This window comes from Medicago sativa, chromosome 3 (genome assembly GCF_051527215.1).
Source record: "Medicago sativa cultivar Bolivia chromosome 3, Bolivia_mono, whole genome shotgun sequence".
In the NCBI taxonomy this organism is placed as follows: Eukaryota; Viridiplantae; Streptophyta; class Magnoliopsida; order Fabales; family Fabaceae; genus Medicago; species Medicago sativa.
Window position 1 is genome coordinate 100,411,722 of NC_140751.1, and position 22,821 is coordinate 100,434,542.

A 22,821-nucleotide genomic window follows, 5' to 3' on the forward strand; every position below is an offset into this window, starting at 1 on the left:
AGTTTGTTTGGATACAACTATATAAAAGGGATTTTTTGTTACAAAATTAGTTCAATCTTTTAAATCGTATTTTCTCTCTCCTCTAAAAAAAATCTACTATTTTTTTAAAAGCTGCTCATAACAGCTTCTCATTTGAAGCTGTTTTTAGATTTTTTTTTAGATTCTGATTTTTTTAAAAATCTGTGACAAACGGATGCAAAACTCTTAAAAGTGATTATTTGTTTAAAAAAATGATTTTTTTTTTAAAAAAGCTATAACAAACGGGCTCAATATCTGCTCCAATCAGAATCCACTTTATACTTAAGATGTTCCTTGCTGGGTCTCTCACACCTCGTTCTAGAAAGAAGGCAATGAGCAATATTACTAGTACTCTGCTGGATAACTAGTACTCTGCTGGATATTATGAACATCGAGCCAAGCATGCCAGGTTGCCACAAATTTAAAGTTTGCTTACCAACCTGATTTGGGGGTTGCCTTAAAGCCTTAAAGTTTGCTTACCAACCTGATTTGGGGGTTGCCTATTTTTTTAAAAAGCTATAACAAACGGGCTCAATATCTGCTCCAATCAGAATCCACTTTATACTTAAGATGTTCCTTGCTGGGTCTCTCACACCTCGTTCTAGAAAGAAGGCAATGAGCAATATTACTAGTACTCTGCTGGATAACTAGTACTCTGCTGGATATTATGAACATCGAGCCAAGCATGCCAGGTTGCCACAAATTTAAAGTTTGCTTACCAACCTGATTTGGGGGTTGCCTTAAAGCCTTAAAGTTTGCTTACCAACCTGATTTGGGGGTTGCCTATTAATTGTTATTCCAAATGCACCACATTAAGAGCATAGTCTTAGAAATCGTGGTTGGGCCTAACACAACCCCACAAAACCGGCTTGTGAGATGAGGATTGCCCCCACTTATAAACAAATTGTCAGGCCAACTCCTAACCGATGTGGGACTCTTAACACACGCTCTCACGCTCAGGCTGGATATTATGAACATCGAGCCAAACATGCCAGGTTGCCACAAATTTAAAGTTTGCTTACCAACCTGATTTGGGGGTTGCCTTAAAACCTTAAACTTAAAGCCTTAAAGTTTGCTTACCAACCTGATTTGGGGGTTTCCTATTAATTGTTATTCCAAATGCACCACATTAAGAGCATAGTCTTAGAAATCGTGGTTGGGCCTAACACAACCCCACAAAACCGGCTTGTGAGATGAGGATTGCCCCCACTTATAAACAAATTGTCAGGCCAACTCCTAACCGATGTGGGACTCTTAACACACGCTCTCACGCTCAGGTCAGGCCAACTCCTAACCGATGTGGGACTCTTAACACACGCTCTCACGCTCAGGGCTCTCACGCTCAGGATTAGACATCTGAACACACGCTCTCACGCTCATCTGAACACACGCTCTCACGCGACCAACTCCTAACCGATGTGGGACTCTTAACACACGCTCTCACGCTCAGGAATAGATGATGGACCATTGATCTTCTCACGCTCAGGATTAGACATCTGAACACACGCTCTCACGCTCATCTGAACACACGCTCTCACGCGACATCTGAAGCGTGAACATAAATGACGGGTGGCCCGATAGCAGGTGGCCCAAATCACGGCCCGATAGCAGGTGGCCCAAATGACGGGTGGCCCGATAGCAGGTGGCCCAATGGATCTTGGAGAGCTGAACACACGCTCTCACGCGACATCTGAAGCGTGAACATAAATGACGGGTGGCCCGATAGCAGGTGGCCCAATGACGGGTGGCCCGATAGCAGGTGGCCCAAATCACGGCCCGATAGCAGGTGGCCCAAATGACGGGTGGCCCGATAGCAGGTGGCCCAATGGATCTTGGAGAGGCTCTGATACCATCTTAGAAATCGTGGTTGGGCCTAACACAACCCCACAAAACCGACTTGTGAGGTGAGGATTGCCCCCACTTATAAACAAATTGTCAGGCCAACTTCTAACCGATGTGGGACTCTTAACACATAGCAACCCACCCAGCTATGATACAATACTCATGCTTCCAAATATCAAACAACTAAGCCAATGTGTTGCAAAACATTGGCCAAACATGACTCCCTCCAACTGTCACGGCTCTGCTCAGAATTGGAAGAAAAAAAAATATGAAACTCATCATTGGATTCTCCTTCACACAAATGGTAGAATTACAGGGAATATGCCGATGTAACAAACGAAGACGTGCTGGAATGCAAGTATGCAACCTCAACACACTCCGCAACATATGATTAGCTTTAGGAGCAGCACTTATGCGCCAAACTTCGGACCACTAACCCTCCACATGAAACTTATCTCACTTGACAATATTTTCCTTGTGATTAAATTATCGTTTAGGAGTTTTAACATTAATTAAATTACTAGTATTTTAGTTTTTTTTTTTTTAACCAAACAAGTGTTGGTATTTTAAATTGAATTATCGACTTTCTCATAGTGCTCTTTAACTCCCCTTGATCTTTTTCATCAATTTTTGGTCAAACTTTATTTACTTTATACCCAAACTTTGAATTATGAAACTCATTTTTCATGAAAACTTAAGGGTTAACACCAAAAAAGACCAGCTTTTTTTTTCACTACATGGTGTTTGGACAAACATAGCAGATAATAATTTTAAGTTTAACCACCATAGCATTTCCCATGGTTCATACTGCATAACTGCATATCTCATGACAGTAATAAATAAAGGGATACATATTGGTGACCCCGCGTGTGCTTTTACCCATATTGACAGTGACTCGTGAATGTGAGGTTGTAGTTCTACTTCAACGCTTGCTTGCTAGCTAGTTAGGAGTTACTATATACACCACCATGCTAGGCATAACCCCTCCTTTTCTTATTTCAACCACCAACCAAGCCGGCAACCCATTAACTTTTCATATGAAGTTTTTTCTATCAATCATATTAATATAAACTTATTTTCCTAAAAATACCATCTACAAATAAACACGGAGAGAATCTTCATTTGCTTCAACATAAGGAAGGGAAAAACAAAAGAGCATAGAGACAAAACAGAATAATAATAATAATGAAGCATATGTTCTTTCTATTTTTCTTAGTTCTCTATGTGATCTCACTACTCAACGTAGAAGCAGATGATGAGTTTGTGAAAACAAGAGGAGTGCAGCTGATGCTGAACGGGAGCCCTTATTATGCCAATGGTTATAATGCATATTGGTTAATGTATTTTGCTTCTGATCCATCTCAAAGGAACAAAGTCTCATCAACTTTTCAAGAGGCTTCAAATCATGGACTTAACATAGCAAGAACTTGGGCTTTCAGTGATGGTGGATATAAACCCCTTCAATACTCTCCTGGATCCTACAATGAGGAAATGTTCCAGGTTTACTATTTAATTTACTGTTATCTTCACCATTTCCATTTTCTCAATCATAAATTTATATATGCACTAAAAATTTGATATAATTGTTTATATTTGTGCTTTTATATATAGCAGTTATTAATTTCTCTGTCTTGTTGGATATTAAAAATAAAAGGGGTTGGACTTTGTACTAGCTGAAGCCAGAAAATATGGGATCAAGGTGATTTTGAGTTTGGTGAACAACTATGAGGATTTTGGTGGGAAGAAACAATATGTGGAGTGGGCAAGGAGTCAAGGGCAGTCCATAAACTCTGAAGATGATTTCTTCACTAATCCTGTTGTGAAGGGATACTACAAAAATCACATTAAGGTAAATTTTATTTTGTTTTTCCTATTGCCATTATTAATATATACAATGCTTCTTTTTTCACCATTACTTTTTCTTTAAATTTAAATTCTCAAATTCAAAAACATTAAAATAGAGAGTATCTAATTTTTCCCTCTCAACAAGTCTTTCATTTCAATTTTCAAGTGTGAGACGTAATGTATGAACACAAGAATATTGTTCATCTTTAGTTGTGAACAAATGCAAGTAAAGGATAACATTACAGCATGTGCAAAACTTAAGGCTCGTGAGGCAAATGAAATGTAATATAAATGAGCAAATCCAGAAAAATAAAACTTAAATGACCAACGTGAAAAGAAGAAAAAAAGGTTAAACTTAAGGATTGGATGCTTAAATTTTCCTACAAAACACTCACTCCTAAATATATAGCTCTTGCATTTTTTCTTGTCACTTTTTATAAGATTTTTTTTTCACATTTTTAATTGCAGACCCCTAATGTTAATTGTTTTGTCAATTTCAAAGACATATGAACACTGGTTTGGAGTTCAAACTCGGACGATGCCGTTTGATAATGTGTGTGGTGTTTATTTGCCATTTCTACCAACTAAGTTGACAAAAAATTGCACTTTATTACTATGGTGAAGTCATAAACCGATTCTTTCATTTAAAGAATAAATCAGTAAAACAATATCAATTGTGGACAAATTTAATAATACTAATAACATTTTTTTAACTCTCGTGTTTTTTTATTTTAGTATCTAATTGCGTTCCATTGAAATTGTTTTTACTAATGTAAGAAGAGTGAGCAATGAACCACAAAAAAAAATATGGAAGGAAAATTCCTCACTAATAAATGATAAATTTCTGACGCAAATATTATGGTTATGAATTATGATCTCTCCATGGTTGGTCAAATATTTCATGGACCTCACAACTACTTACATGTGGTTAAAATTACTCTGCAATGAGTTTCAATGTTCGCCTTCAAGAGCGTGATGGTGATGTTTCCACGAAATTTCCCAACCAAAATCTGTGTTCCCCACCTAATAGGTTGTCAATGTCATGAACGATTCATGTAGTTTGTCATAAAAATAAACAATGAATGATACATTTAGTTTTTTTCCCCTTGGATAGTTTCAAGAAAAAGAGAGTAAAAAACAGATATAATAGCAAATATTGGAGTTTTTATGTATTATTTATTACTATGTATGTATAGACAGTGCTTACAAGACGCAACAGCCTGAGTGGAGTTGCTTACAAAGACGACCCTACAATAATGGCTTGGGAGCTTATGAATGAGATTAGATGCCCTTCAGATCACTCAGGAAATTCGGTTCAGGTTAAATCATATTTCACTCATTATTATTCTGTGCATGAGACATAAAATCTTAATATTGACTTTTGTTATTGTAATTTTCATCAGCACATATATATTTATTGTCTTGTTGGTCAAATAAAAATGAGAAGGTAAATATGATTTAGTCCCCTATGTTACAATGTAGCCAGATAAGAGACGGTAGTGAAGTGATAATTGCATTTAATATAATATTTTTCCCTTTTTATTTTTTTACAGAGTTGGATTAGTGAGATGGCATCTTACTTGAAATCCATTGATGGAAAGCACTTGGTTGAAGCTGGTTTGGAGGGTTTCTATGGGCAGTTAAAGACACAGTCTAATCCTAACTTCCATGTTGGAACCGATTTCATTGCAAACAACCAAATCCCCACCATCGATTTTGCTACACTACACTCCTACCCGGATCAATGGTTTGAATTCTTTTTTATTTCAATACTTCTTTTATTTCTTTTTTACAAAACAGAATGATGGGATTTAATTCAGCTAAATGGTTCAGAAAGAAGAAGAAGAAGAAGAAGAAAAACACAGTTAGATGGGTAGGGTGCACTTGATAATGTAAAACATAAACAATATATTTACAAACAAATTAAATAAATAAAATTCATAATTTGTTGGTTATGTACTATATTGTTTCACAATGCCCTCGTATATTGTTTTAACATATAATTCTAAAAAGAATTTTTTTAAAAAAAAAGGATTATACGATAGTGACATTTTTTAATGAATGATTACAATCTTTAGTCACTCTCAAGATAGTAGTACTTTTCTACAAAAAAACAAAAGATAGTAGTACTTTAATATATATTGAAATGGAACAACTGTGATTTGGTTGATGAAATGAGAGCGGATTCTGATTTGGTTTTGTTTGACTTCCCATGAGCAGGCTATCTAATTCAGGCTATGAAGACCAAATATCTTTCTTGCGTGCCTGGCTCAATGAGCATATCCAAGATGCACAGAACATCCTTCACAAACCACTTCTATTTGCAGAGTTTGGCATTTCATCTAAAAACTTGGGCAGCCGCAATAACTCAACAAAGAGGGATCAGTTTTTCATTACTGTATATTCAGCAATATATTCATCAGCAAGTGGTGGCGGGACTGCTGTTGGTGGCTTATTTTGGCAACTTCTTGCTGAAGGAATGGACTCTTTCCGAGACAATTACGAGGTGATACTAGCCGAGAGCCCCTCAACAGCTACCTTGATTGCTCAAGAGTCTCAAAAGCTCAAGCGAATTCGCAAGATGTATGCCAGACTCAAAAACATTGACAAGTGGAACAAGACATAGCTATATCAGTGATATTTATATTCAGAAACTGATGATAAATTTTTATTTGGAAAACTAGCAAGATGTGATTTCACACGGATTGCGTAGACTACTACGCATGTTTTTGAACATTTATTTTCTTAAATTAGATAACTTGAGGTATTTCAACTACTTAAGTAATCTGCAAGTTAACTATATTGGACTCAAGATTTATGTCTAAACTCTATAGAGGTCGACCAGATAATTTGAAGTGCTTCATATAACTGTTCCATCTTGAATTGTTGCATTCTTCAGTATAACGGTGATGCCCGACCTAATGTAAAATCCTTCCTTAGTTTTGTCAGCTTCTTCAACACCCTGAAAGGTAAAGATGATTAGATCATTAGAAAAGTCTAGAAAATGAAATAGACTGTTGGTCAAAATCCTTAGCTGCAGTTTCAGTTTTTGAAAGATAAATTATGAAACAGCACTTACATCTGCATTTGTAATGATTGCATTTCTTCCAATTCTTGCGTTCTTGTCAATTATACAATTCCTTAAAAAACGATCAAGAATGAAATTATCAGAAATAAGAAAAGGAGGGCGCTGTGCCATCTAATGTTGATGACATGACATGCACATTGGAAAGCATAGCTCGTCATGGATTGTTACTTGATCTTCTAATCTAGAGTCCAGATATAGGGAATTCTGTATGAATCGAAATAGTTTTCTGTGACATGATCGTACCTGATTTTGGTATTTTCTCCAACACCAACGGGCACCTTTCCTTCTGCCAGCAGAGATGCAATTTCAGACTCAGTTTGATAGTAATCAGCACCCATCATCATGGTATCCTAAATTGCAGAATCCATTAAGAATGCATATACCAAATAGAAGATGAAAAGGAATCAAAACAATTAGCTAAAAAAAATTACGGTGCCGTTTTTAGTCATCGGTCAGTAGAAGAGCACAAACTACGGGTCATCATGTAATGCTTCTCCCAAATACAACAAAGAGAAAAGTGACAAGTGCCGAAAAGTAAAAATGTATACCTGAAGCTCCACACCAGACTCTAAACGTGATCGTATTCCAACAATAGAATGTTGAACACTACACTCCCTCAAGAAGCAACCGTGAGAAATAATTGCATCCACAATCTATTGAAACCAATTTATCATTCTTACAATAACATCAACAATCAGAAACCAATGAAGCACTCATATTCAGCACAAATTCCCTTGTAAAAGCTGGGTGCAATACCTTGCATTTTTCTACTTTAGTAGGTGGTAGGAATCTCGGGGAAGTGAAGAAAGGTGTCTTTGGATCATAGAATTGAAATTTTGGAGCCTGCAAGTAATGGCACAAGTAATCAGTAAATTTAGTACATTTTTCCTTTTGAAGAAAAACTTACTCTAGTAAAATCACTTATGCTTTTCTCTGACATTAAATGACAATCAGTAAAAACATGGGTACTAACACTATACAATTAAGGCTTATAAATTTTGAAAGTTTCTCCAGGTCTGCAGAAATTTGCATACTTTTCCTCATGCTGAATATTTCCATCTGTTTTTAAATTGAAATATGATCAACTTTTATTTCATGAGTTTTATAATTTTCCTACGACTTGCTTGTAGTTGAACTTCTAACCATGCAAAACAGTTTGAATTGGCTGAATACCATTATAGTCACAGAGCATGACCTTGAGAAATATGAACCTAAATACAAATAAGTTACAGGATAGTTTAAACATACAGGTTCTGTTAGGGCCAAATTTGCATCAAAGAAGGACTCTATGGTTCCAATATCTTCCCAGTAGTCATTGAACAAAAATGCCTGAGAATGCAAATAGAAACAGAAACATGAAGTTAGTTACCAGTAAACCTAAAGAGAATTGGAACTTCAAAAATAATAGCAGTAAGGATATTCCTTTTCACCTGGACATTGTGCCCACTGACAGCAGATGGGATGATTTCAGATCCAAAGTCATTGCATGTAGAACCATTCAATTTTAATAGTTCCAGTAGGGTCTCAGTTCGAAACACGTAAACACCCATGGACGCAATATATGGATGTTTCTTTGCTTCTTCTTGAGATAACCCAAGAACTGTGGTATCAACATGCTGCAGTTATTAGGGATGCATTAGCTAGGCAACACCTAGATTAAACTTACTAGCAATTATTCAGGCAAAAATGGATGTAAGAAATATCAGGCTTGAGATACTATTAATGCACCATTGCTTTCAAATCTGATCCCTTGGGCTTTTCTGCAAACTGTATAATGCGGCCTTTTTCGTCAATTTTCATCAACCCATAATCTGATGCTCGACTACAAGACACATAAAGTGATATTATTGTTTGTACAAGTTCTGCCTCTAGCAAATAAAGTGGGATGCCTTCAATGTAAAGATAGAATGAAAGCATGCAGGCAGATATTTCATGTAGATAGACATACCTGTCATCCATGGGAAGACACGAAACTGTGATATCAGCATTTGTGTCGATATGTTTCTGCAATGATATCCCCAAGTCAATATCACCATTAGTTTTAGAAAACGAATAACAGGGTACAAATCCATTAGTTGTAATCATAGATTATAAATTATATCAAATTTCACCTGCACAAAATCCATATAGTTCATTCGGTAAAGATGATCACCAGAAAGTATCAATATATGCTCAACATTCTTGTTCTTAGCATCCTGTGAGACAATCCTGACACATTAGCTATTCTCAAGAGAAACTAGCTAAGTATTTTCAGCAATAGAAGTGATAAATATTAAAGTTTTTCTTCACGAATTGTAAAAATGAAAAATGTGTATTTGTTCACCGATAAGCAAAGCAGAAATCACACTTGATAAGTTTATTTTAAAAGAGCCAATCACATTTATTCTTGTTTTTGTGTCGCATTGTTTTGTACTAATATTTATCATTATCCTTTCAACAAATATGCAACATTACAATATTTTACCTCAAAAACCCATATAAATTGCCTCACAGCATCAGCTGTTCCTTGGAACCATTTCTTCCCAGCTTCTCCAGATGTTTGAGTTGCAGCCAATACCTATGTGTATGCAATTATCAATAACAATTCAACATTACAATAACCATCACCTTTTATTCTTGCTACATTTCTATGAAGACAATAATTGTGAAAATCGTACGCTGCGTTTTAAACAGTTCATAAGTAACTCACCTCCACAAAACCCTCCCCAAAAGTGGAGACATTTCCAAAATTGTAGGCGCGAGACAAGTGACGGTTGAGAGAGAAAGAATTGTACTGTGTTAAAATGAATATTTTTCTAATGCCACTGTTGATGCAATTGCTCATAGGGATATCTATGAGTCTGTAACACCCTCCAATTGGAACCTGCAAAATTTCACCAAAATAGTAACAAACTATGTACAATGTAATTGCAATTGCAATCACTAGTAGTAACCAACATTGTAACAATTCAGAGAAAAAGACATGACCCTGCATGGATAAACTTATTTGAGGCTATCTACTAGCATAAGCACTTGTGAAAATTGTTTAGGAGAGCTTGTGAGAATAGCTTATGACATGTTATTTTCATAAGTTCTTAAAGATAAATTATGAAAATAGCTTATAGCTTATTATTTGTAAACAATTTGATTTTATATTTTAACCCACTTGGGTTGGCCTGGTGGTATTGGCTTGGGTCTTGGGAGTGTGCTCCTCCGCAAGGTCTCAGGTTCGATTCTCTCTGGTGCCAATTTGGGTGGGCTATTTAGCTTCTTCAAAAAATTTGCCAATTTGGGTGGGCTATTTAGCTTCTTCAAAAAATTTGATTTTATATTTTGTTATAAAAGTAACCTATACATAATAAGCCATTCTTAATTAAGCTGATAGTACAATCAGTTCCAATTGGAACCTACAAAATAAAATTTCACCTAAATAGCAACAAACTATGCATAATTGATATGCCTAATGCAATTGCAACCACTACTACTAAGCATTAAACAACATTGAAAAAACTTTACAGAAAGAAAGAAAAAAAAAAGTAATATTTTTACCGCAGGTTTGGCTCTTTTGCTAGTAAGAGGAAAAAGGCGAGTTCCAGCACCACCACCCAAAATGATTGAAGCTACACTTTTTGGGTCTGCTTTTGGAGTCTCAAAATAGGGTCCCTCTTGAAATGTCTGTAATCAAAAAAGCAAAAAAAAAAAAAAAATCAATAAAAAAGTGATTTTTTCCCCTCTTTTGATGATATTAGAATTGAGTACCGTGGAATCTTGATAATCATTGATCCCTGAAGTGAGAACGTTGTGTTCAGCTCCATTTTTGGGAATGAATGATTTGGGTGATTGAATGGTAAGGAATCTTGTTGTGCTTAAACTTCCCTTGGTAGTTTCACCTAAGAACACACTGTTTCTGGTTCTTCTTCCAACTCCTTCAGTACTGATTTTGCTTAGATTGGTACTGAAGGATGATGCATAAGTTGAAGATATTGCTGAATCCATATTTGATTTGGAGAGTTTATTGAATTGAAGAGAAATGGAAGGAGGAGAATGTTGTAGTGACAGACAGACAGACAGACAGAGAAGAAGAATGATTGATTAGTTGAAACTAAGTGCGAGATAGAGAAATGGTGACTCACGAGAAGCTTGTTAAGACACTCTACGTTATTTCTCTCTCTCTCTGTCTCTCACTAGTCAGAACTGCCTCTACAAATTTCTATGAGTGAGTGACTTTCATGTCATTTTCTTTTTATTGCTGCTGGTAACTCTTTTAACTCTTCATTTGGTAAAAAAACAAACTCTTTAAACCGTTTGATCTCGATTTAACGATCATGGTTGCCGTGGAGTGTGAATACGTCAATAATTACTATATAAAATCGAATATGGTAAACATGACATTTTTAAGAGGTATGAGTCTCTTATCATTTTTATCACACATGTATTGGTTAAAAGTGATTCATCACAATTACATCTTGATTTTGTCGAAAACAAAAAATATATCTTTTAAAAAAATAACATCATCTTACCGTGATTTTGTCCAATTTACTGCGATATTAAACAAGCACTAAGTTATGAACATTGTAAAAAAAATGTTATGAATGTAGTTGTTTTTTTTTTAGTGAGAGATATTATGAAGGTAGTTAGTTGATTAATTCATCCATGTAACTTGTAAGTAAATAAACATGATATTGACTGTATTGTTGACTTACTTTTTATGGTTTGGCTGCAGAGCACATTGCTCTCGTTATCTTTTTCAATAACTTCATCATTATTCTTTCATTTACATACGTTTTATTGTGCTAGTAAATAGTATGATTTTGTTTTTTATTTTGTATTAACATTGATTATTTTTTTTTGAAGAAAACATTGATTTTTTTTTTTATACTTTGGTTTGAGGTGTATAAAGTAATAAAATATTTTTGTACCTCTTGTAAGTGGACAACATTAACAAAGAACAATAGTAGTTTGTCAAAAAAAAAAAACAATAGTTATTAGTTATGGTGATTTAATGTGTAAGTTATATAAAAAGTAATAATATTACTTTATTAATTTAATATTACATTCTGTCAAAAAAAAATAGTATTATATAATTACACTAAAAGAATATTAATATTATATAATAACATGTAAATTAGAGTGGATGGAGTATGTTAGAGTGAGTGAAGGGTGAGGTGAAAGTATTGTAACACTAATGCAAGGATCTAGATTTTCAATACCAATATGAAACATAAACAAACCAAAAATGTATGATTTAAGTATATATTGTAATTTTGTACTTGGTAATGTGTTCAATCTCGGACTGATATGTATAAAACGGTAATAATTGAGAGATGTCCGTGCGTGAATATCTATACCTCAAATGGTTTGTCTCTAATTTTCGCTGAATATCTTGGTTGGACACCCAATTTTATATTTAAATAAAAAGGAGACGCATTATGTTCGGGTAGAATTGCAGAAATAAACACGGGGAGAGACGGTATCTGCTGTTTTGTTTTTGAGTGTGTGCTATGTTGTCGCGTAACTACACGGTGGAAGATCTCTAAGTTTAAGGAGATAAGATAATGGTCTTGTCTAGTATAATTCAGCTTCTTCTTCTTCTAGTTTTGATTGCGATAAATGATAATGATACACTGCACATGGGGTACACAGAGCTTTCAAGGCCAATAACAACAAACCGGTTGGTTTTGGCTTCTTTTCAAGGTTTTGAAAGTGAAATGAATAAAAAAGTCAATAGCATAACATAGCATGGCATGTGCACTATGGAAGAAACAATGGCATGAGTTTAGCATGATTACTTCGTCTATTAATCTCTCCCATTTTTAATATAACAATAAAACTCTCAAATATTAAATCCTCTGCCCATAATATTTTTTTGTTAGCAAGCTAAAGACAAAATAAAGAAAAACAAAAAGAAAGGAGAGACTAAGCTCTCACAAACCAAGTTCTAAGAGTCTAAAAAAAAAGAGTCTAAAAAAAAAGAAGTGATGAAACTGGTATAAATTAGATGGTAGAATTGAAAAAAATAAGTAATTACAGTAATGGTGATTATGCTGAGGACTTGATTTGTAGACTCATATTGATACAAAAATATGATAAGTATATAAATTGGTTAGGGTAAAGGATATTTTTTTTTATCTTCATATTTTAATTTTATGTTTTGAAACATTTTTATGTAAACTGTTTTCGTCACTACATTCTTTCTTTTTCTTTACTAAATAGATATGGAGGGGGCTAAAAAGAAATCCTTCCTAGAGATTGATGTCACGGGCTTTGAAAAATGCAACCCAGTCCAAATTTCCAACCCAAAAAGCCCAAAATCAATGACCCGTTAAAAAAAAACACGTAATAATCGAAAAACCCCAATTGCAATTGCATAAACCCTAAAAAAGAGACAGTAGTAGCTGAAGAAGAAGGAGCAAAGTAAAACGAAAAAATGAGACCTTTGGACGAGACAGAAACGAGCGTGGTATTCGAAAAGCTCTTCAAATTCGTAGGAAACAATCTCAAAAACCTCGTTGAAAATCCCTCACACGAAGGTCCCGATTCAAATCCTGGTCGCTACTGTTTCCGTCTCAACAAGAACAAAATCTACTACTGCAGTGAATCCCTCGTTAAGCGTGCCACCAACATCGCTAGACCTAACCTCGTTTCCCTCGGAACGTGTATCGGAAAATACACACACGGTGGAAATTTTCATCTCACCGTTCAGGCGTTGAATTTACTTGCTGCGAATGCCAAGCATAAGGTATGGCTTAAACCACAATCTGAGATGTCTTTTTTGTATGGGAATCATGTGTTGAAGAGTGCGTTGGGTCGCATTACGGAGAATATTGTTGCTGGTGATGGGGTTGTTGTTTTTTCTATGTCGGATGTGCCTTTGGGTTTTGGGGTGGCTGCTAAGTCTACACAGGATTGTAGGAAGTTGGATCCTAATGGTATTGTTGTGCTTCATCAGGGTGATATTGGAGAGTATTTGAGGATTGAGGATGAGCTTTGAATCGTTTTAAATTTTGGGTTTTTATGAAATTTGAGTTGTGGGTTATCCTTGTATTGGTTTATCTTTCTCTTTATGTAACCGGGTCTTTTATCTTTAACATGGATCACTGTAAAATTTATTCTCAGTTATTTTGGAATGTTATGAAATTTTGTTTCAAGTATTATTATATTGATATGGTTACATTTTCACCCAGTCAATAACATTTTGTTTGGATTGAATTGTTTGAGTTTGTGTAAGCACTTGTGACACTATATGGAAATGTTGATATGCTGTTTTCAACTTAGTCCCATATCATCTCCATGATAGTTTATGATAAGTGAAAGTAGTTTGCTTATTTGAAAACTGTTTGACTCTATTTCATCTTTTGTTATAGAAATTGCTTATACATAAGTACCTGTATGATAAACGCTTGATTATGCTTTTTATCCAAACAGTGTTTTGATATATTTAGCACCTACTCTTTTTGCTTGGGCTTCTGCCCCTGCCTTTGACAAAAGCAAAAAACTTACTCTTTTGCTTCCTTAGTCCTTTTGAGATTGGTTTGATGATCAAGTTCCTCCTTTTTGTCTGGAAGGCTAAAGTTTAGCTTTGTATTTGCTGGTTGCTATTTAACCTCAGATTCATCCATGTGTTTGCCACAAGTCTTCTGTTTAAGCAAAAAAGTGACGCTTTATTCTCATTTCTGGTATGATTTATTGTAGTATTTACTACATATGTTTTTCCTGCTTAGATTTTACATGTTAACTTTAACTGTTGTTTGTGTTCTTTTTCTGTCATGATTGAAGCTGGGGGCATAATCAAATGTTGACTTGGCGAGCTTAGTTTTTGGTTATGGTATAATCCAAATGGTTTGAGGTGTCAGACTAAATCAGTGAACTTCTTGATGCTCATTACATGTTATTTGAACATTGTTAACTCAAACTATGGTTGTCTTCTTTTTCTGTCATGATTAAAGTTGGGGGCATAATCAAAATGGTGACTTGATGAGCTTAGTTTTTACATATATGGTATAATCAAAATGGTGGCTCAACCTGACTAAATCATTAAACTCCTTGATGCTTACTACATGTTATTTGTACATTGTTAACTTAAAATATTGCTGTATTACTTTTCTGTCATGATTATCAGAGGGCTCTCTTTTGCCACAAAGTTTTAACAATTGAGGTACTTAAATGCAGCTTTGTATTTGTTGGTTTGCCAAGTCAACCTTAGATTCATTCAGGCGTTAGCCACTAGTCTTCTGTTTAAGGAAGAAAATGATGTTTTATTCTCTATTTCTGGTATGATATGTTGTAGTATTCACTACTGATGTTTTTCCTGCCTTAGTCAGAAAGAAAGAATATATGCATTTCTCGCTGCTTAGATTTTACAGGTTAAATTGAACTATTGACATGTTTTTTTTTGTCATTAAATTGAACTATTGACGTGTTCTTTTTCTGCCATGAATGAAGTTTGGGGAATAGTGGAATGGTGACTTGTGAGCTTAGTTTTTGGTTATGGTATAATCGAAATGGTCGGACTAAATGAATGATCATTACTCTGTGAACTGTTGTAAGCAATAAGCATCCAATAAGATGATGGGTGGGTAATATCTGGTTAGTTTAATCACTCTTAAGCTACATAGCATTGACCACTAAGCCGTCCTCATTGGTGCTGGAAGAAAAAAAGCTGATTGGTGCGCTCAGTGATATATAGTGAGATGAATTTGTTACAGAATTATCTTTTACCTAAAAGATGACATCCTCCCCAAGACTTATAGCATAAGTGTTAATTCAAACACAAATCTCAAAACCTAGAAGTTTGACTAATTGGTCTTGATTGGGGATGTGATGCACTCGGACAACGTAGAAGTCCGATTCCATATTTATCAAGACTACCACACAATAACATAGGTGTTCTTGTAACCTTGTGGGAGCATGTAGCTCAGTTAATAGAGAATTAGGGGTTGAATCCAAAGTATCTCTGCAGTAGTATTAGGCATAGTTCAATCATCAACTTTTTGATGGACATGGCCTTCAAAGCCAGTTTTTGAATCACCAAGAGAGGATATTTGGTCTAAACAGATGCAGGAACCAGGCATCAGGCTGAGGAACTGAAAGACTTTGTTTACATTATAGGAGATTTGTGGCTCGGTTAAGTTGGTATACGCATTCATAACAGTTAAGGTATTTGTGACTGTCCAATTGAGATTGGACGGTCCACATTTCAACCAGATTTTATTATTTTTTTTAAAAACCAAAATTACCGAGTTTGAGATCTGGAAATCTTGATCAGACGGTCAAAGATCCTTGGCTGTGTGAATTCATGCAATCACTGACTGCCCTGGTTCATAAAGTTGAGGGTCAGGACTCAAAGCACATTGGCACCAAAATTTGCCAAGCTAATAGTTGATGACAATTTACCATAGAAGTGCCTCCGGTCTCTTCCATGTGGGGTCTATAAACTATAAAGCATATACCAAATATTTTTTACTATGTAACTAAGGACAAGAGCCCCATTGGACAATGGCTTAACCTCAACCGTAAAAAATGATCAAGAAATCCCACGTTTTTTCAACAAAAAAAACCTGCTAATTTTGCATTATGTGCTTGGATTAGATTCTTTTTGACGTAGCCTTGCATCTAATGGCCATTTTGCCGTGAAAACAAGAAGCTAGGATTTGCTACTTCTAAAAAATGTGCGTCTAGGGGCTTGTTGACGCCGAATCAAACACATGCTAAGTGTGCTGATAAGATCAATAATGAGAGATGCCAAGGAAAAGATCATGGATTGTTGGAGTGAATCATAACTGTAGTAAGGTTAAGCTTTTCAAGCACATGTTCTTGCTGACTTGTTTAAGGTCAGTTGTTAGAGCCCCCAAATTCTGAAAAGTATTACATGGTTCAAACGAGGGTATCATCTCTTCAACAACATTGATATTGAACCAAAACTCATGTTGAGCCATGCCATACTAATACCCCAACTCCAAGCTAAGGATATCCCATGAATGAACCTATACTCGAGATGTGTCAACATCGGTCTTGATTCATGAGTCAACCCTACCTAGTTTGACTCAGTGATGGATTGAGTTTGAGAACGCTGACCGATTTTCTCAAGTTATTTTGACCCTGCTCAGTTAGGCACTGTTTACTTGGAAAAAATGTTAAGAAGGAAATAAGACTTGAAATAAGACTTTTTAAGGTCAGCCACTGTGATGGATAGAAAGAAAATAATAAAAATAACTCTTTTGCCATTTTCATTGTTTATGAAAATACAAGACAATTGTTCACTTCATGAGTCTCTTTTCTCCGTTAATAATTAAAACTAGCACAATTTTTTTTTAAAAAATATCACAATAAAAATGACATTATTATTATTATTATTAAAGTTATCCAACTCAGTAAATTGTGAAGAACTAAATTGAATCGTGAGTAAAATGATTTAATTTTGTGTCGCTAGAAAAAATATTGAATTGGGTTGCAAGAAAACATGACATAATCACAAAAAAAAAAGGACAAAATCACAAATTATTATTGACTACTTAATTTTGTGGTTTTAATTTTTATACCTTTATATTTATCGATTTTTATATATAGGACCAATTTAAAAAGAAAACAAACAGGAACACAAACATGATACAGTTTATGATATGGTGGTTTGCTATTAGAATAACAAATTAATATTACATCGTTGGGTTATTTTAGATTCTTTATTAGTCAAGCATACAACAAATTAAAGAAGAGAAATGATATGATTTGCTTATTTACCACCCAAATATATATTCTGTTGTATTTTCTGTCCCCGTGAAACACCTTCAACATTTTGAGTCAGGTGGCATTTAGGGTCATGCTATACTAATCCCCATGCTCCTTAAGACCCCATGAAACTATAGTAAAAATTTGCCAATATGGGTTTTGACTCAAGAGTTCACGCATATACACTACTTAGCTCACTTAAATTGTTGTGCAGTAAGTTGGGTTTGAAACGGGTTGGCTCACTTAACATTTTTGCTAACATTTTTATAACATTTTTTCTTCATAAAGTGTAATATTTTAACTTCTTTTTGATATTTTAGTGGTCCAACCATGAAAAGAAAATTCACTTAAAATGTAAACAAGGAATGGTTGGGAAACTTTTTGATCAACCTATGGTGAGGTAACCTTGGTTAGCTGAATTTATTCACTTTAATACCTAGTTTGATGTCAATTGTCATATTTTTTTAATCAATATTTAAGTTGAGAACGGATCAAATTGCATGGTATTGTGTAACACTAGTGTGATATTACACCGTCAATAACGTTTTATTAGATACATACATCCTCCGGTCACTATTATAAGCAAAAAACTACATTTTAAATTCATTCATTAAATGATGTATGTGGTTCATAATAAAGACCACATACATCATTTAATGAATGAATCTAAAATGTAGTTTTTTGCTTATAATAATGACCGGAGGGTGTATTTTACAAAACTAACCGTTAAATTAAAAGTTTAAATGATATAGATCATTTCTATAAATTTTTATTTAAATTTAAAATCATTTGATGTGCATAAAAATATGTCAAAATGAACGTTCTATATTCAAAGCTTAAGCTTTTAAGATGTTATCTTGAAGCACCTAAATCATTTTAAATTCAGCTAAAAATTTATAGAGATACCTATGTCATATAAATTTCAATCCAAACAAACAAATATGTTTCAAATAAAACTTATTGAACAATGTAACATTAAGTGTTACACGGTGTAACACTTAATTTGATTCCTCCTCATTTACATTTTTTAAATTTCGCATAAATATGCAAATTTTCCAATCAACAATTCCTTCAAAAAAAACACTAATTATTGAATATTTAATTGTGGTTTTTAAAAAAGTAAAACCTTCAATTTTATGTATTTTCATATATTTTTTTGGTACAATATGTATTTCCACATTTAACTATCATATTGTTAAAACAATTCATTGATTTGCTATTTTATTTTTTTACGGGCTTCTAACTGATGTCCCTCAAGCACCAGTTAACAAAACAGAACAAAAGTATTTGTATTGAAAATAGTATTTTCGACACTTTTTAGATTACAAAAGTTTCAAAATACTATTCCTTTAAAAAAATTTAAAATATTTTTACAATGTTTATTTCTTATCGTAGAAGTATTTGTTATCATTTTTTTTTATTTCACAAGAAAAAACTTATACTAATTCATGGATGCTTTATTACATAGACATGTTAAATGAGTAAATTCACCCAACTCCGAATTACTACTCCTATGTCAGTATGTCCTCTTCTCCTAGAACTGGCACCAAAAAATTTACCCAACTGCAAATCAATTGTGCTTTTTTAGTTTGTTTGTTTTAAAAAAGCCCTAGCCAAAAAGAAGTCCATGTGTCACGTAGTGTATATGTACACATGTAGTGTATATGTACACATGCAATGCATTTCTCTTCTCTACATTAATTTCACGAGCCAAATTTTCATGGGTTTCATGGATATGTTTCCGTTATTCCGTGAGTGGTTAGTTGTAAGACGCAACTCTATGTGAGGTCCTCCAATGACCAATCCATCAACTTTCTCATTTTGTTCTTTCCGACTTCCTCGTTCTGCTTCTTTTTGTGAATTCATTGCTAACCTGACATGATAATTTGGATAATTTCACATTCCTAGTGACTGAATATGAGCTTTTACTTTTAGCTTTTTGGAGTTCTCCTTTTCATGACTCCAATAATTGATTACTCCTTTTCTCCACTGCTGAATTGCATTTAGTTGAGTTTCTTCTCTTTTTGCTTTTTCATCAATTTAACTTGTTCATCATAAACGAGGTTTCTTAAAACAAAAGGTATGTATGCTTACCCTTGTGGAGAACAAAAAAAAAAAAGGCAAGAAAGGGTAAGAATATCTCCTATACATACATATAAGAATCAACGAAATGATTGATACACATGATATATCAATTAGAAATTCTAAAAAAAAATAAAAATTAGATGTGATAACTCATGGTAATTACTATAATACTCCCTCCGTCCCAAATTATATGACGTTTTGGGTATTTCACATATATTAAGAAATGCAATTAATATTGTGTGAAAAAAAGATATTATGAGTTGTTTTACAAAATTGTCCTTAATAAATAATATGAGAAAGATAAATGAAAGAATTGAAATAAGAGAGAGTAATAAATAGTTAAGGTTATAATAGGAAAAGTAATATTAATGTTGCATTGGTATTGTAAAGTGACATATAATTTGGGACAATTTTTTCCCTTAAAGCGACATACAATTTGGGTCAGAGGGAGTAGGGGTTGAGATCTCTCTATTTTTTTTTGTTGGAAAAGATCCTCTCTATTTGAACAAATAGAGAAAATAATAAATGGAGATGAAGATAACTCTTATTTTTTGTAGTGGTCTGAGTTTGAACCTCGGACCTTGTATATTTTATGTATTGTCCTTGTCAACTGAGTTATGCTCACGAGGATGAAGTTAACTTTTATTACTAACAAGTAAATAAAAAAACTATTAATAACAAGACATTAATTGCATTTTTTTTGGGAAGACATTAATTGCATTTAACAACAATCATTCAATTTACATAATTTATGCGTCTTCCATGTTAACAATTTATTTGTAAATTATCATCTTCCTTTGACATGAACAAATAAACCACAATTAAAAAAACAACTTTTTTTAAGGAAGGAAATCATTGCATTTCATTAGCTAAAATATGCCAAATACATGTAGGTACATCATCAATAACTTGGAGGCTAGGATTAGACAGGGCTGCCCGAGCTAACTCGTGAGCTACCCTATTTGCTTGCCTCCTGCTGAACTCAACATGAGAGTTCTGAAATCTATCGACTAACAACTATTTACAAGCAGTGATAATACATCCAAACTCGCTACTATCATCTAAACTAGAATTGACACAATCAACAACCCTTTTACAATCAAGAACAAAATCTACATTATCAAACTGTTGATTACAGAGCCAATCCAAATCTGTGTGCAGTCCAACAGCCTCCCCCACATCTATATTACAAAGAGGGGCAAACCATTCTGTTTTTGCAAGAACAAAAGCACCATCATCATCCCTAAGACACATGCCCAAACCAACCCTCTTAAGAGAAGTGGAAAAGGATGCATCAATATTGCATTTGTACCTGCCAGGTGTCGGTTTCTTCCAAACATCTTCCTCTTGTCTCGAAGGCTGAACCTGTGGAGTTATGGTTTGAGTGTTGCTGTCGAATCTAATTCTTTGGGTTGTTCGTCATTCTTCAAGTACATGAGTTGCACGTTGAAACACCTGCGAGTCGGTCTCAATTTGTTGCTGCCAAAGTTTCATGTTTCTACATTTCCAAAGGCTCCACATAATTGTTGCCGTCAGCTCACATTGCCCTGAAGATAAATTCTGTAAAAGAGTGAAAATGAGAGCACTAATATTATAATCTTGATGGATCACCCTGTCAATTATGCCTCATAAATTCGCATTCCGCCAAACTTGTACAACTTTAGGACACTCAATAAGGATATGGATGCTATCTTCATAATTATGATTACAATGAACACAATCAAGTGGGCAAAGAGACTCCTCTACTATTTAAGCGAGCACGTGTTGGAAAACAACCACGACAAACACGCCAAAGAAAATTCTTGATTTTAGGAGGCACTTTTAGCTTCCAAATGAGGTTCCATCGACCATTAACATGCATATGAGAGTTGTCTGCAATTTCAGTAACACAAAGTCTATCAGCATTCTTCACAGAATACTTACCACTCCTTTCCCCTTTCCAAATCATTTTGTCCTTCAATACAAGTGGCTGCAATGGCGTGTTAAGGATGAGAGACGCCTTCCACATTTATAAATCTTGATCAATAAAATCACATAATTTCACCTACATCAAAGGCTTAAAAATAGGATTAGTAGTGGATAAAGACAAGCCATCAGCCAAGGGTCTCCTAAGAAAGGTATATTGACCCCTGTACCAATCCGTCATCGTGCACCCTGCTTTACCACTATTTTTGCGCTAAAAATGCTTCGCCAAACATAGCTTGGGTTATGCCCAATTTTGGACCCAATAAAATCAGAATTAGGAAAATATTTAGCTTTAAATAATCGACAAACAAGACTGCTAGAATCAGTTTGGAACCTCCATCCCTACTTCCCTAACATAGCCACATTAAAAGAGGTCAAATCCTTAAAGCCCATACCTCCAAAAAAATTATGAACAGACAACCTTTCCCATGACATCCAATGTAATCCACGACGCATATTACCGCCGTGGCCCCACCAAAAAGCATTAATCATTTTTTCTATTGCATCAACAAGCTTATTTGGAAGTAAAAAGATGCTCATGATATAAGATGGGATAGATTGTAATACCGATTTAATCATTACCTCTCGACCAGCCTTTGACAAACATTTGCTGCTCCAACTATTAATTTTGTGCCAAATACGGTCCTTTATAAAACCAAATGTCGCCTCTTTGCTTCTGCCCACCATAGACGGAAGGCCGAGATATTTTCCTGTGCCCATCACCGCTCTGACACCTAAAATATTTGTAATAGTTTCCTTCAAAGGCGATGGAACAACCCTGCTGAAGAAAACCTCAGACTTTGGAAGGCTAATGGCCTACCCCGAAGCTAGTTCATAAGTATGAAGAATATTCTTCATCACTTGCGCCTCACTATCATCAACCCTGAAAAACAAAAAGCAATCATCTACAAACAAGAGGTGAGAAATAGTAGGTGCATTAGTACAAATAGACACGCCATGGAGGTCTCCACTTCGTTCTGCTCTCCTTATAAGGGCGGATAAGCCTTCAGCACACAAAATAAATAAATAAGGCGACAACGGGTCACCTTCTCTCAAACCTCTACCCGGTATAATCGAACCTACCAACTCATTGTTAACGATGACAGAGTAATCAACAGTTTCAACACACATCATAATCCATTGCAACCATTTACTGTCAAAACCCGTTTTAAGCATCACTTCCTTGAGGTAAAGCCAATCAATTCTATCACACGCATTGCTAATATCTAAAATCAAAAATTGATGTAAATCATTTGATATTTGATCTGCTTGGT

General features: G+C 34.6%; 4 protein-coding genes across 4 annotated transcripts; 2 read left to right on the forward strand and 2 right to left on the reverse strand.

Annotated features, from left to right (window-relative positions):
- The first annotated feature begins 2,727 nt into the window (after window positions 1–2,727).
- On the forward strand, window positions 2,728–6,667 carry LOC146942885 (mannan endo-1,4-beta-mannosidase 7-like). The gene is made up of 5 exons (XM_085756980.1): window positions 2,728–3,360; window positions 3,515–3,709; window positions 4,902–5,024; window positions 5,259–5,452; window positions 5,926–6,667. Exons 1-5 carry the CDS (start codon window positions 3,046–3,048, stop codon window positions 6,329–6,331), a joined length of 1,233 nt encoding a protein of 410 aa, XP_085613106.1. The 5' UTR covers window positions 2,728–3,045; the 3' UTR covers window positions 6,332–6,667.
- On the reverse strand, window positions 6,329–10,986 carry APL2 (ADPGLC-PPase large subunit). Its single transcript, XM_085756979.1, has 14 exons — window positions 10,532–10,986; window positions 10,322–10,447; window positions 9,483–9,656; window positions 9,258–9,350; window positions 8,905–8,988; window positions 8,742–8,797; window positions 8,522–8,615; window positions 8,224–8,409; window positions 8,042–8,122; window positions 7,550–7,636; window positions 7,342–7,446; window positions 7,037–7,143; window positions 6,785–6,845; window positions 6,329–6,667 (listed from the first exon to the last, which is right to left on the reverse strand). Exons 1-14 carry the CDS (start codon window positions 10,766–10,768, stop codon window positions 6,566–6,568), a joined length of 1,593 nt encoding a protein of 530 aa, XP_085613105.1. The 5' UTR covers window positions 10,769–10,986; the 3' UTR covers window positions 6,329–6,565.
- Window positions 10,987–13,120: 2,134 nt separating this feature from the next.
- Window positions 13,121–13,981, forward strand: LOC146942887 (RNA binding protein). The gene has a single exon (XM_085756982.1). It carries the CDS (start codon window positions 13,200–13,202, stop codon window positions 13,761–13,763), a length of 564 nt encoding a protein of 187 aa, XP_085613108.1. The 5' UTR covers window positions 13,121–13,199; the 3' UTR covers window positions 13,764–13,981.
- A 6,618-nt stretch (window positions 13,982–20,599) lies between these two features.
- LOC146942888 (uncharacterized) lies at window positions 20,600–22,267 on the reverse strand. Its single transcript, XM_085750067.1, has 4 exons — window positions 22,130–22,267; window positions 21,369–21,581; window positions 21,038–21,142; window positions 20,600–20,947 (listed from the first exon to the last, which is right to left on the reverse strand). The coding sequence occupies exons 1-4, from the start codon at window positions 22,265–22,267 to the stop codon at window positions 20,600–20,602; spliced, it is 804 nt and encodes a 267-aa protein (XP_085606193.1).
- Between the last annotated feature and the right edge of the window lie 554 nt (window positions 22,268–22,821).

Bases quoted from the DNA above. Each gene is read 5' to 3' on its own strand.
- LOC146942885 (XM_085756980.1), top strand. From the start codon at position 3,046: ATGAAGCATATGTTCTTTCTATTTTTCTTAGTTCTCTATGTGATCTCA. The intron at 3,710-4,901 runs GTAAATTTTATT...ATGTATGTATAG, and splicing joins ACTACAAAAATCACATTAAG to ACAGTGCTTACAAGACGCAA. The intron at 5,453-5,925 runs GTTTGAATTCTT...TCCCATGAGCAG, and splicing joins CACTCCTACCCGGATCAATG to GCTATCTAATTCAGGCTATG.
- LOC146942888 (XM_085750067.1), bottom strand. From the start codon at position 22,267: ATGGGCACAGGAAAATATCTCGGCCTTCCGTCTATGGTGGGCAGAAGC. The intron at 21,582-22,129 runs GTAATGATTAAA...TAAATGTGGAAG, and splicing joins TGTCAAAGGCTGGTCGAGAG to GCGTCTCTCATCCTTAACAC. The intron at 21,143-21,368 runs GTTTGTCGTGGT...ACTCTTTTACAG, and splicing joins TCAAGAATTTTCTTTGGCGT to AATTTATCTTCAGGGCAATG.
- LOC146942887 (XM_085756982.1), top strand. From the start codon at position 13,200: ATGAGACCTTTGGACGAGACAGAAACGAGCGTGGTATTCGAAAAGCTC.
- APL2 (XM_085756979.1), bottom strand. From the start codon at position 10,768: ATGGATTCAGCAATATCTTCAACTTATGCATCATCCTTCAGTACCAAT. The intron at 8,798-8,904 runs GTGAAATTTGAT...ATATCATTGCAG, and splicing joins ACTATATGGATTTTGTGCAG to AAACATATCGACACAAATGC. The intron at 7,637-8,041 runs GTATGTTTAAAC...CATTACTTGCAG, and splicing joins ATTTGGCCCTAACAGAACCT to GCTCCAAAATTTCAATTCTA.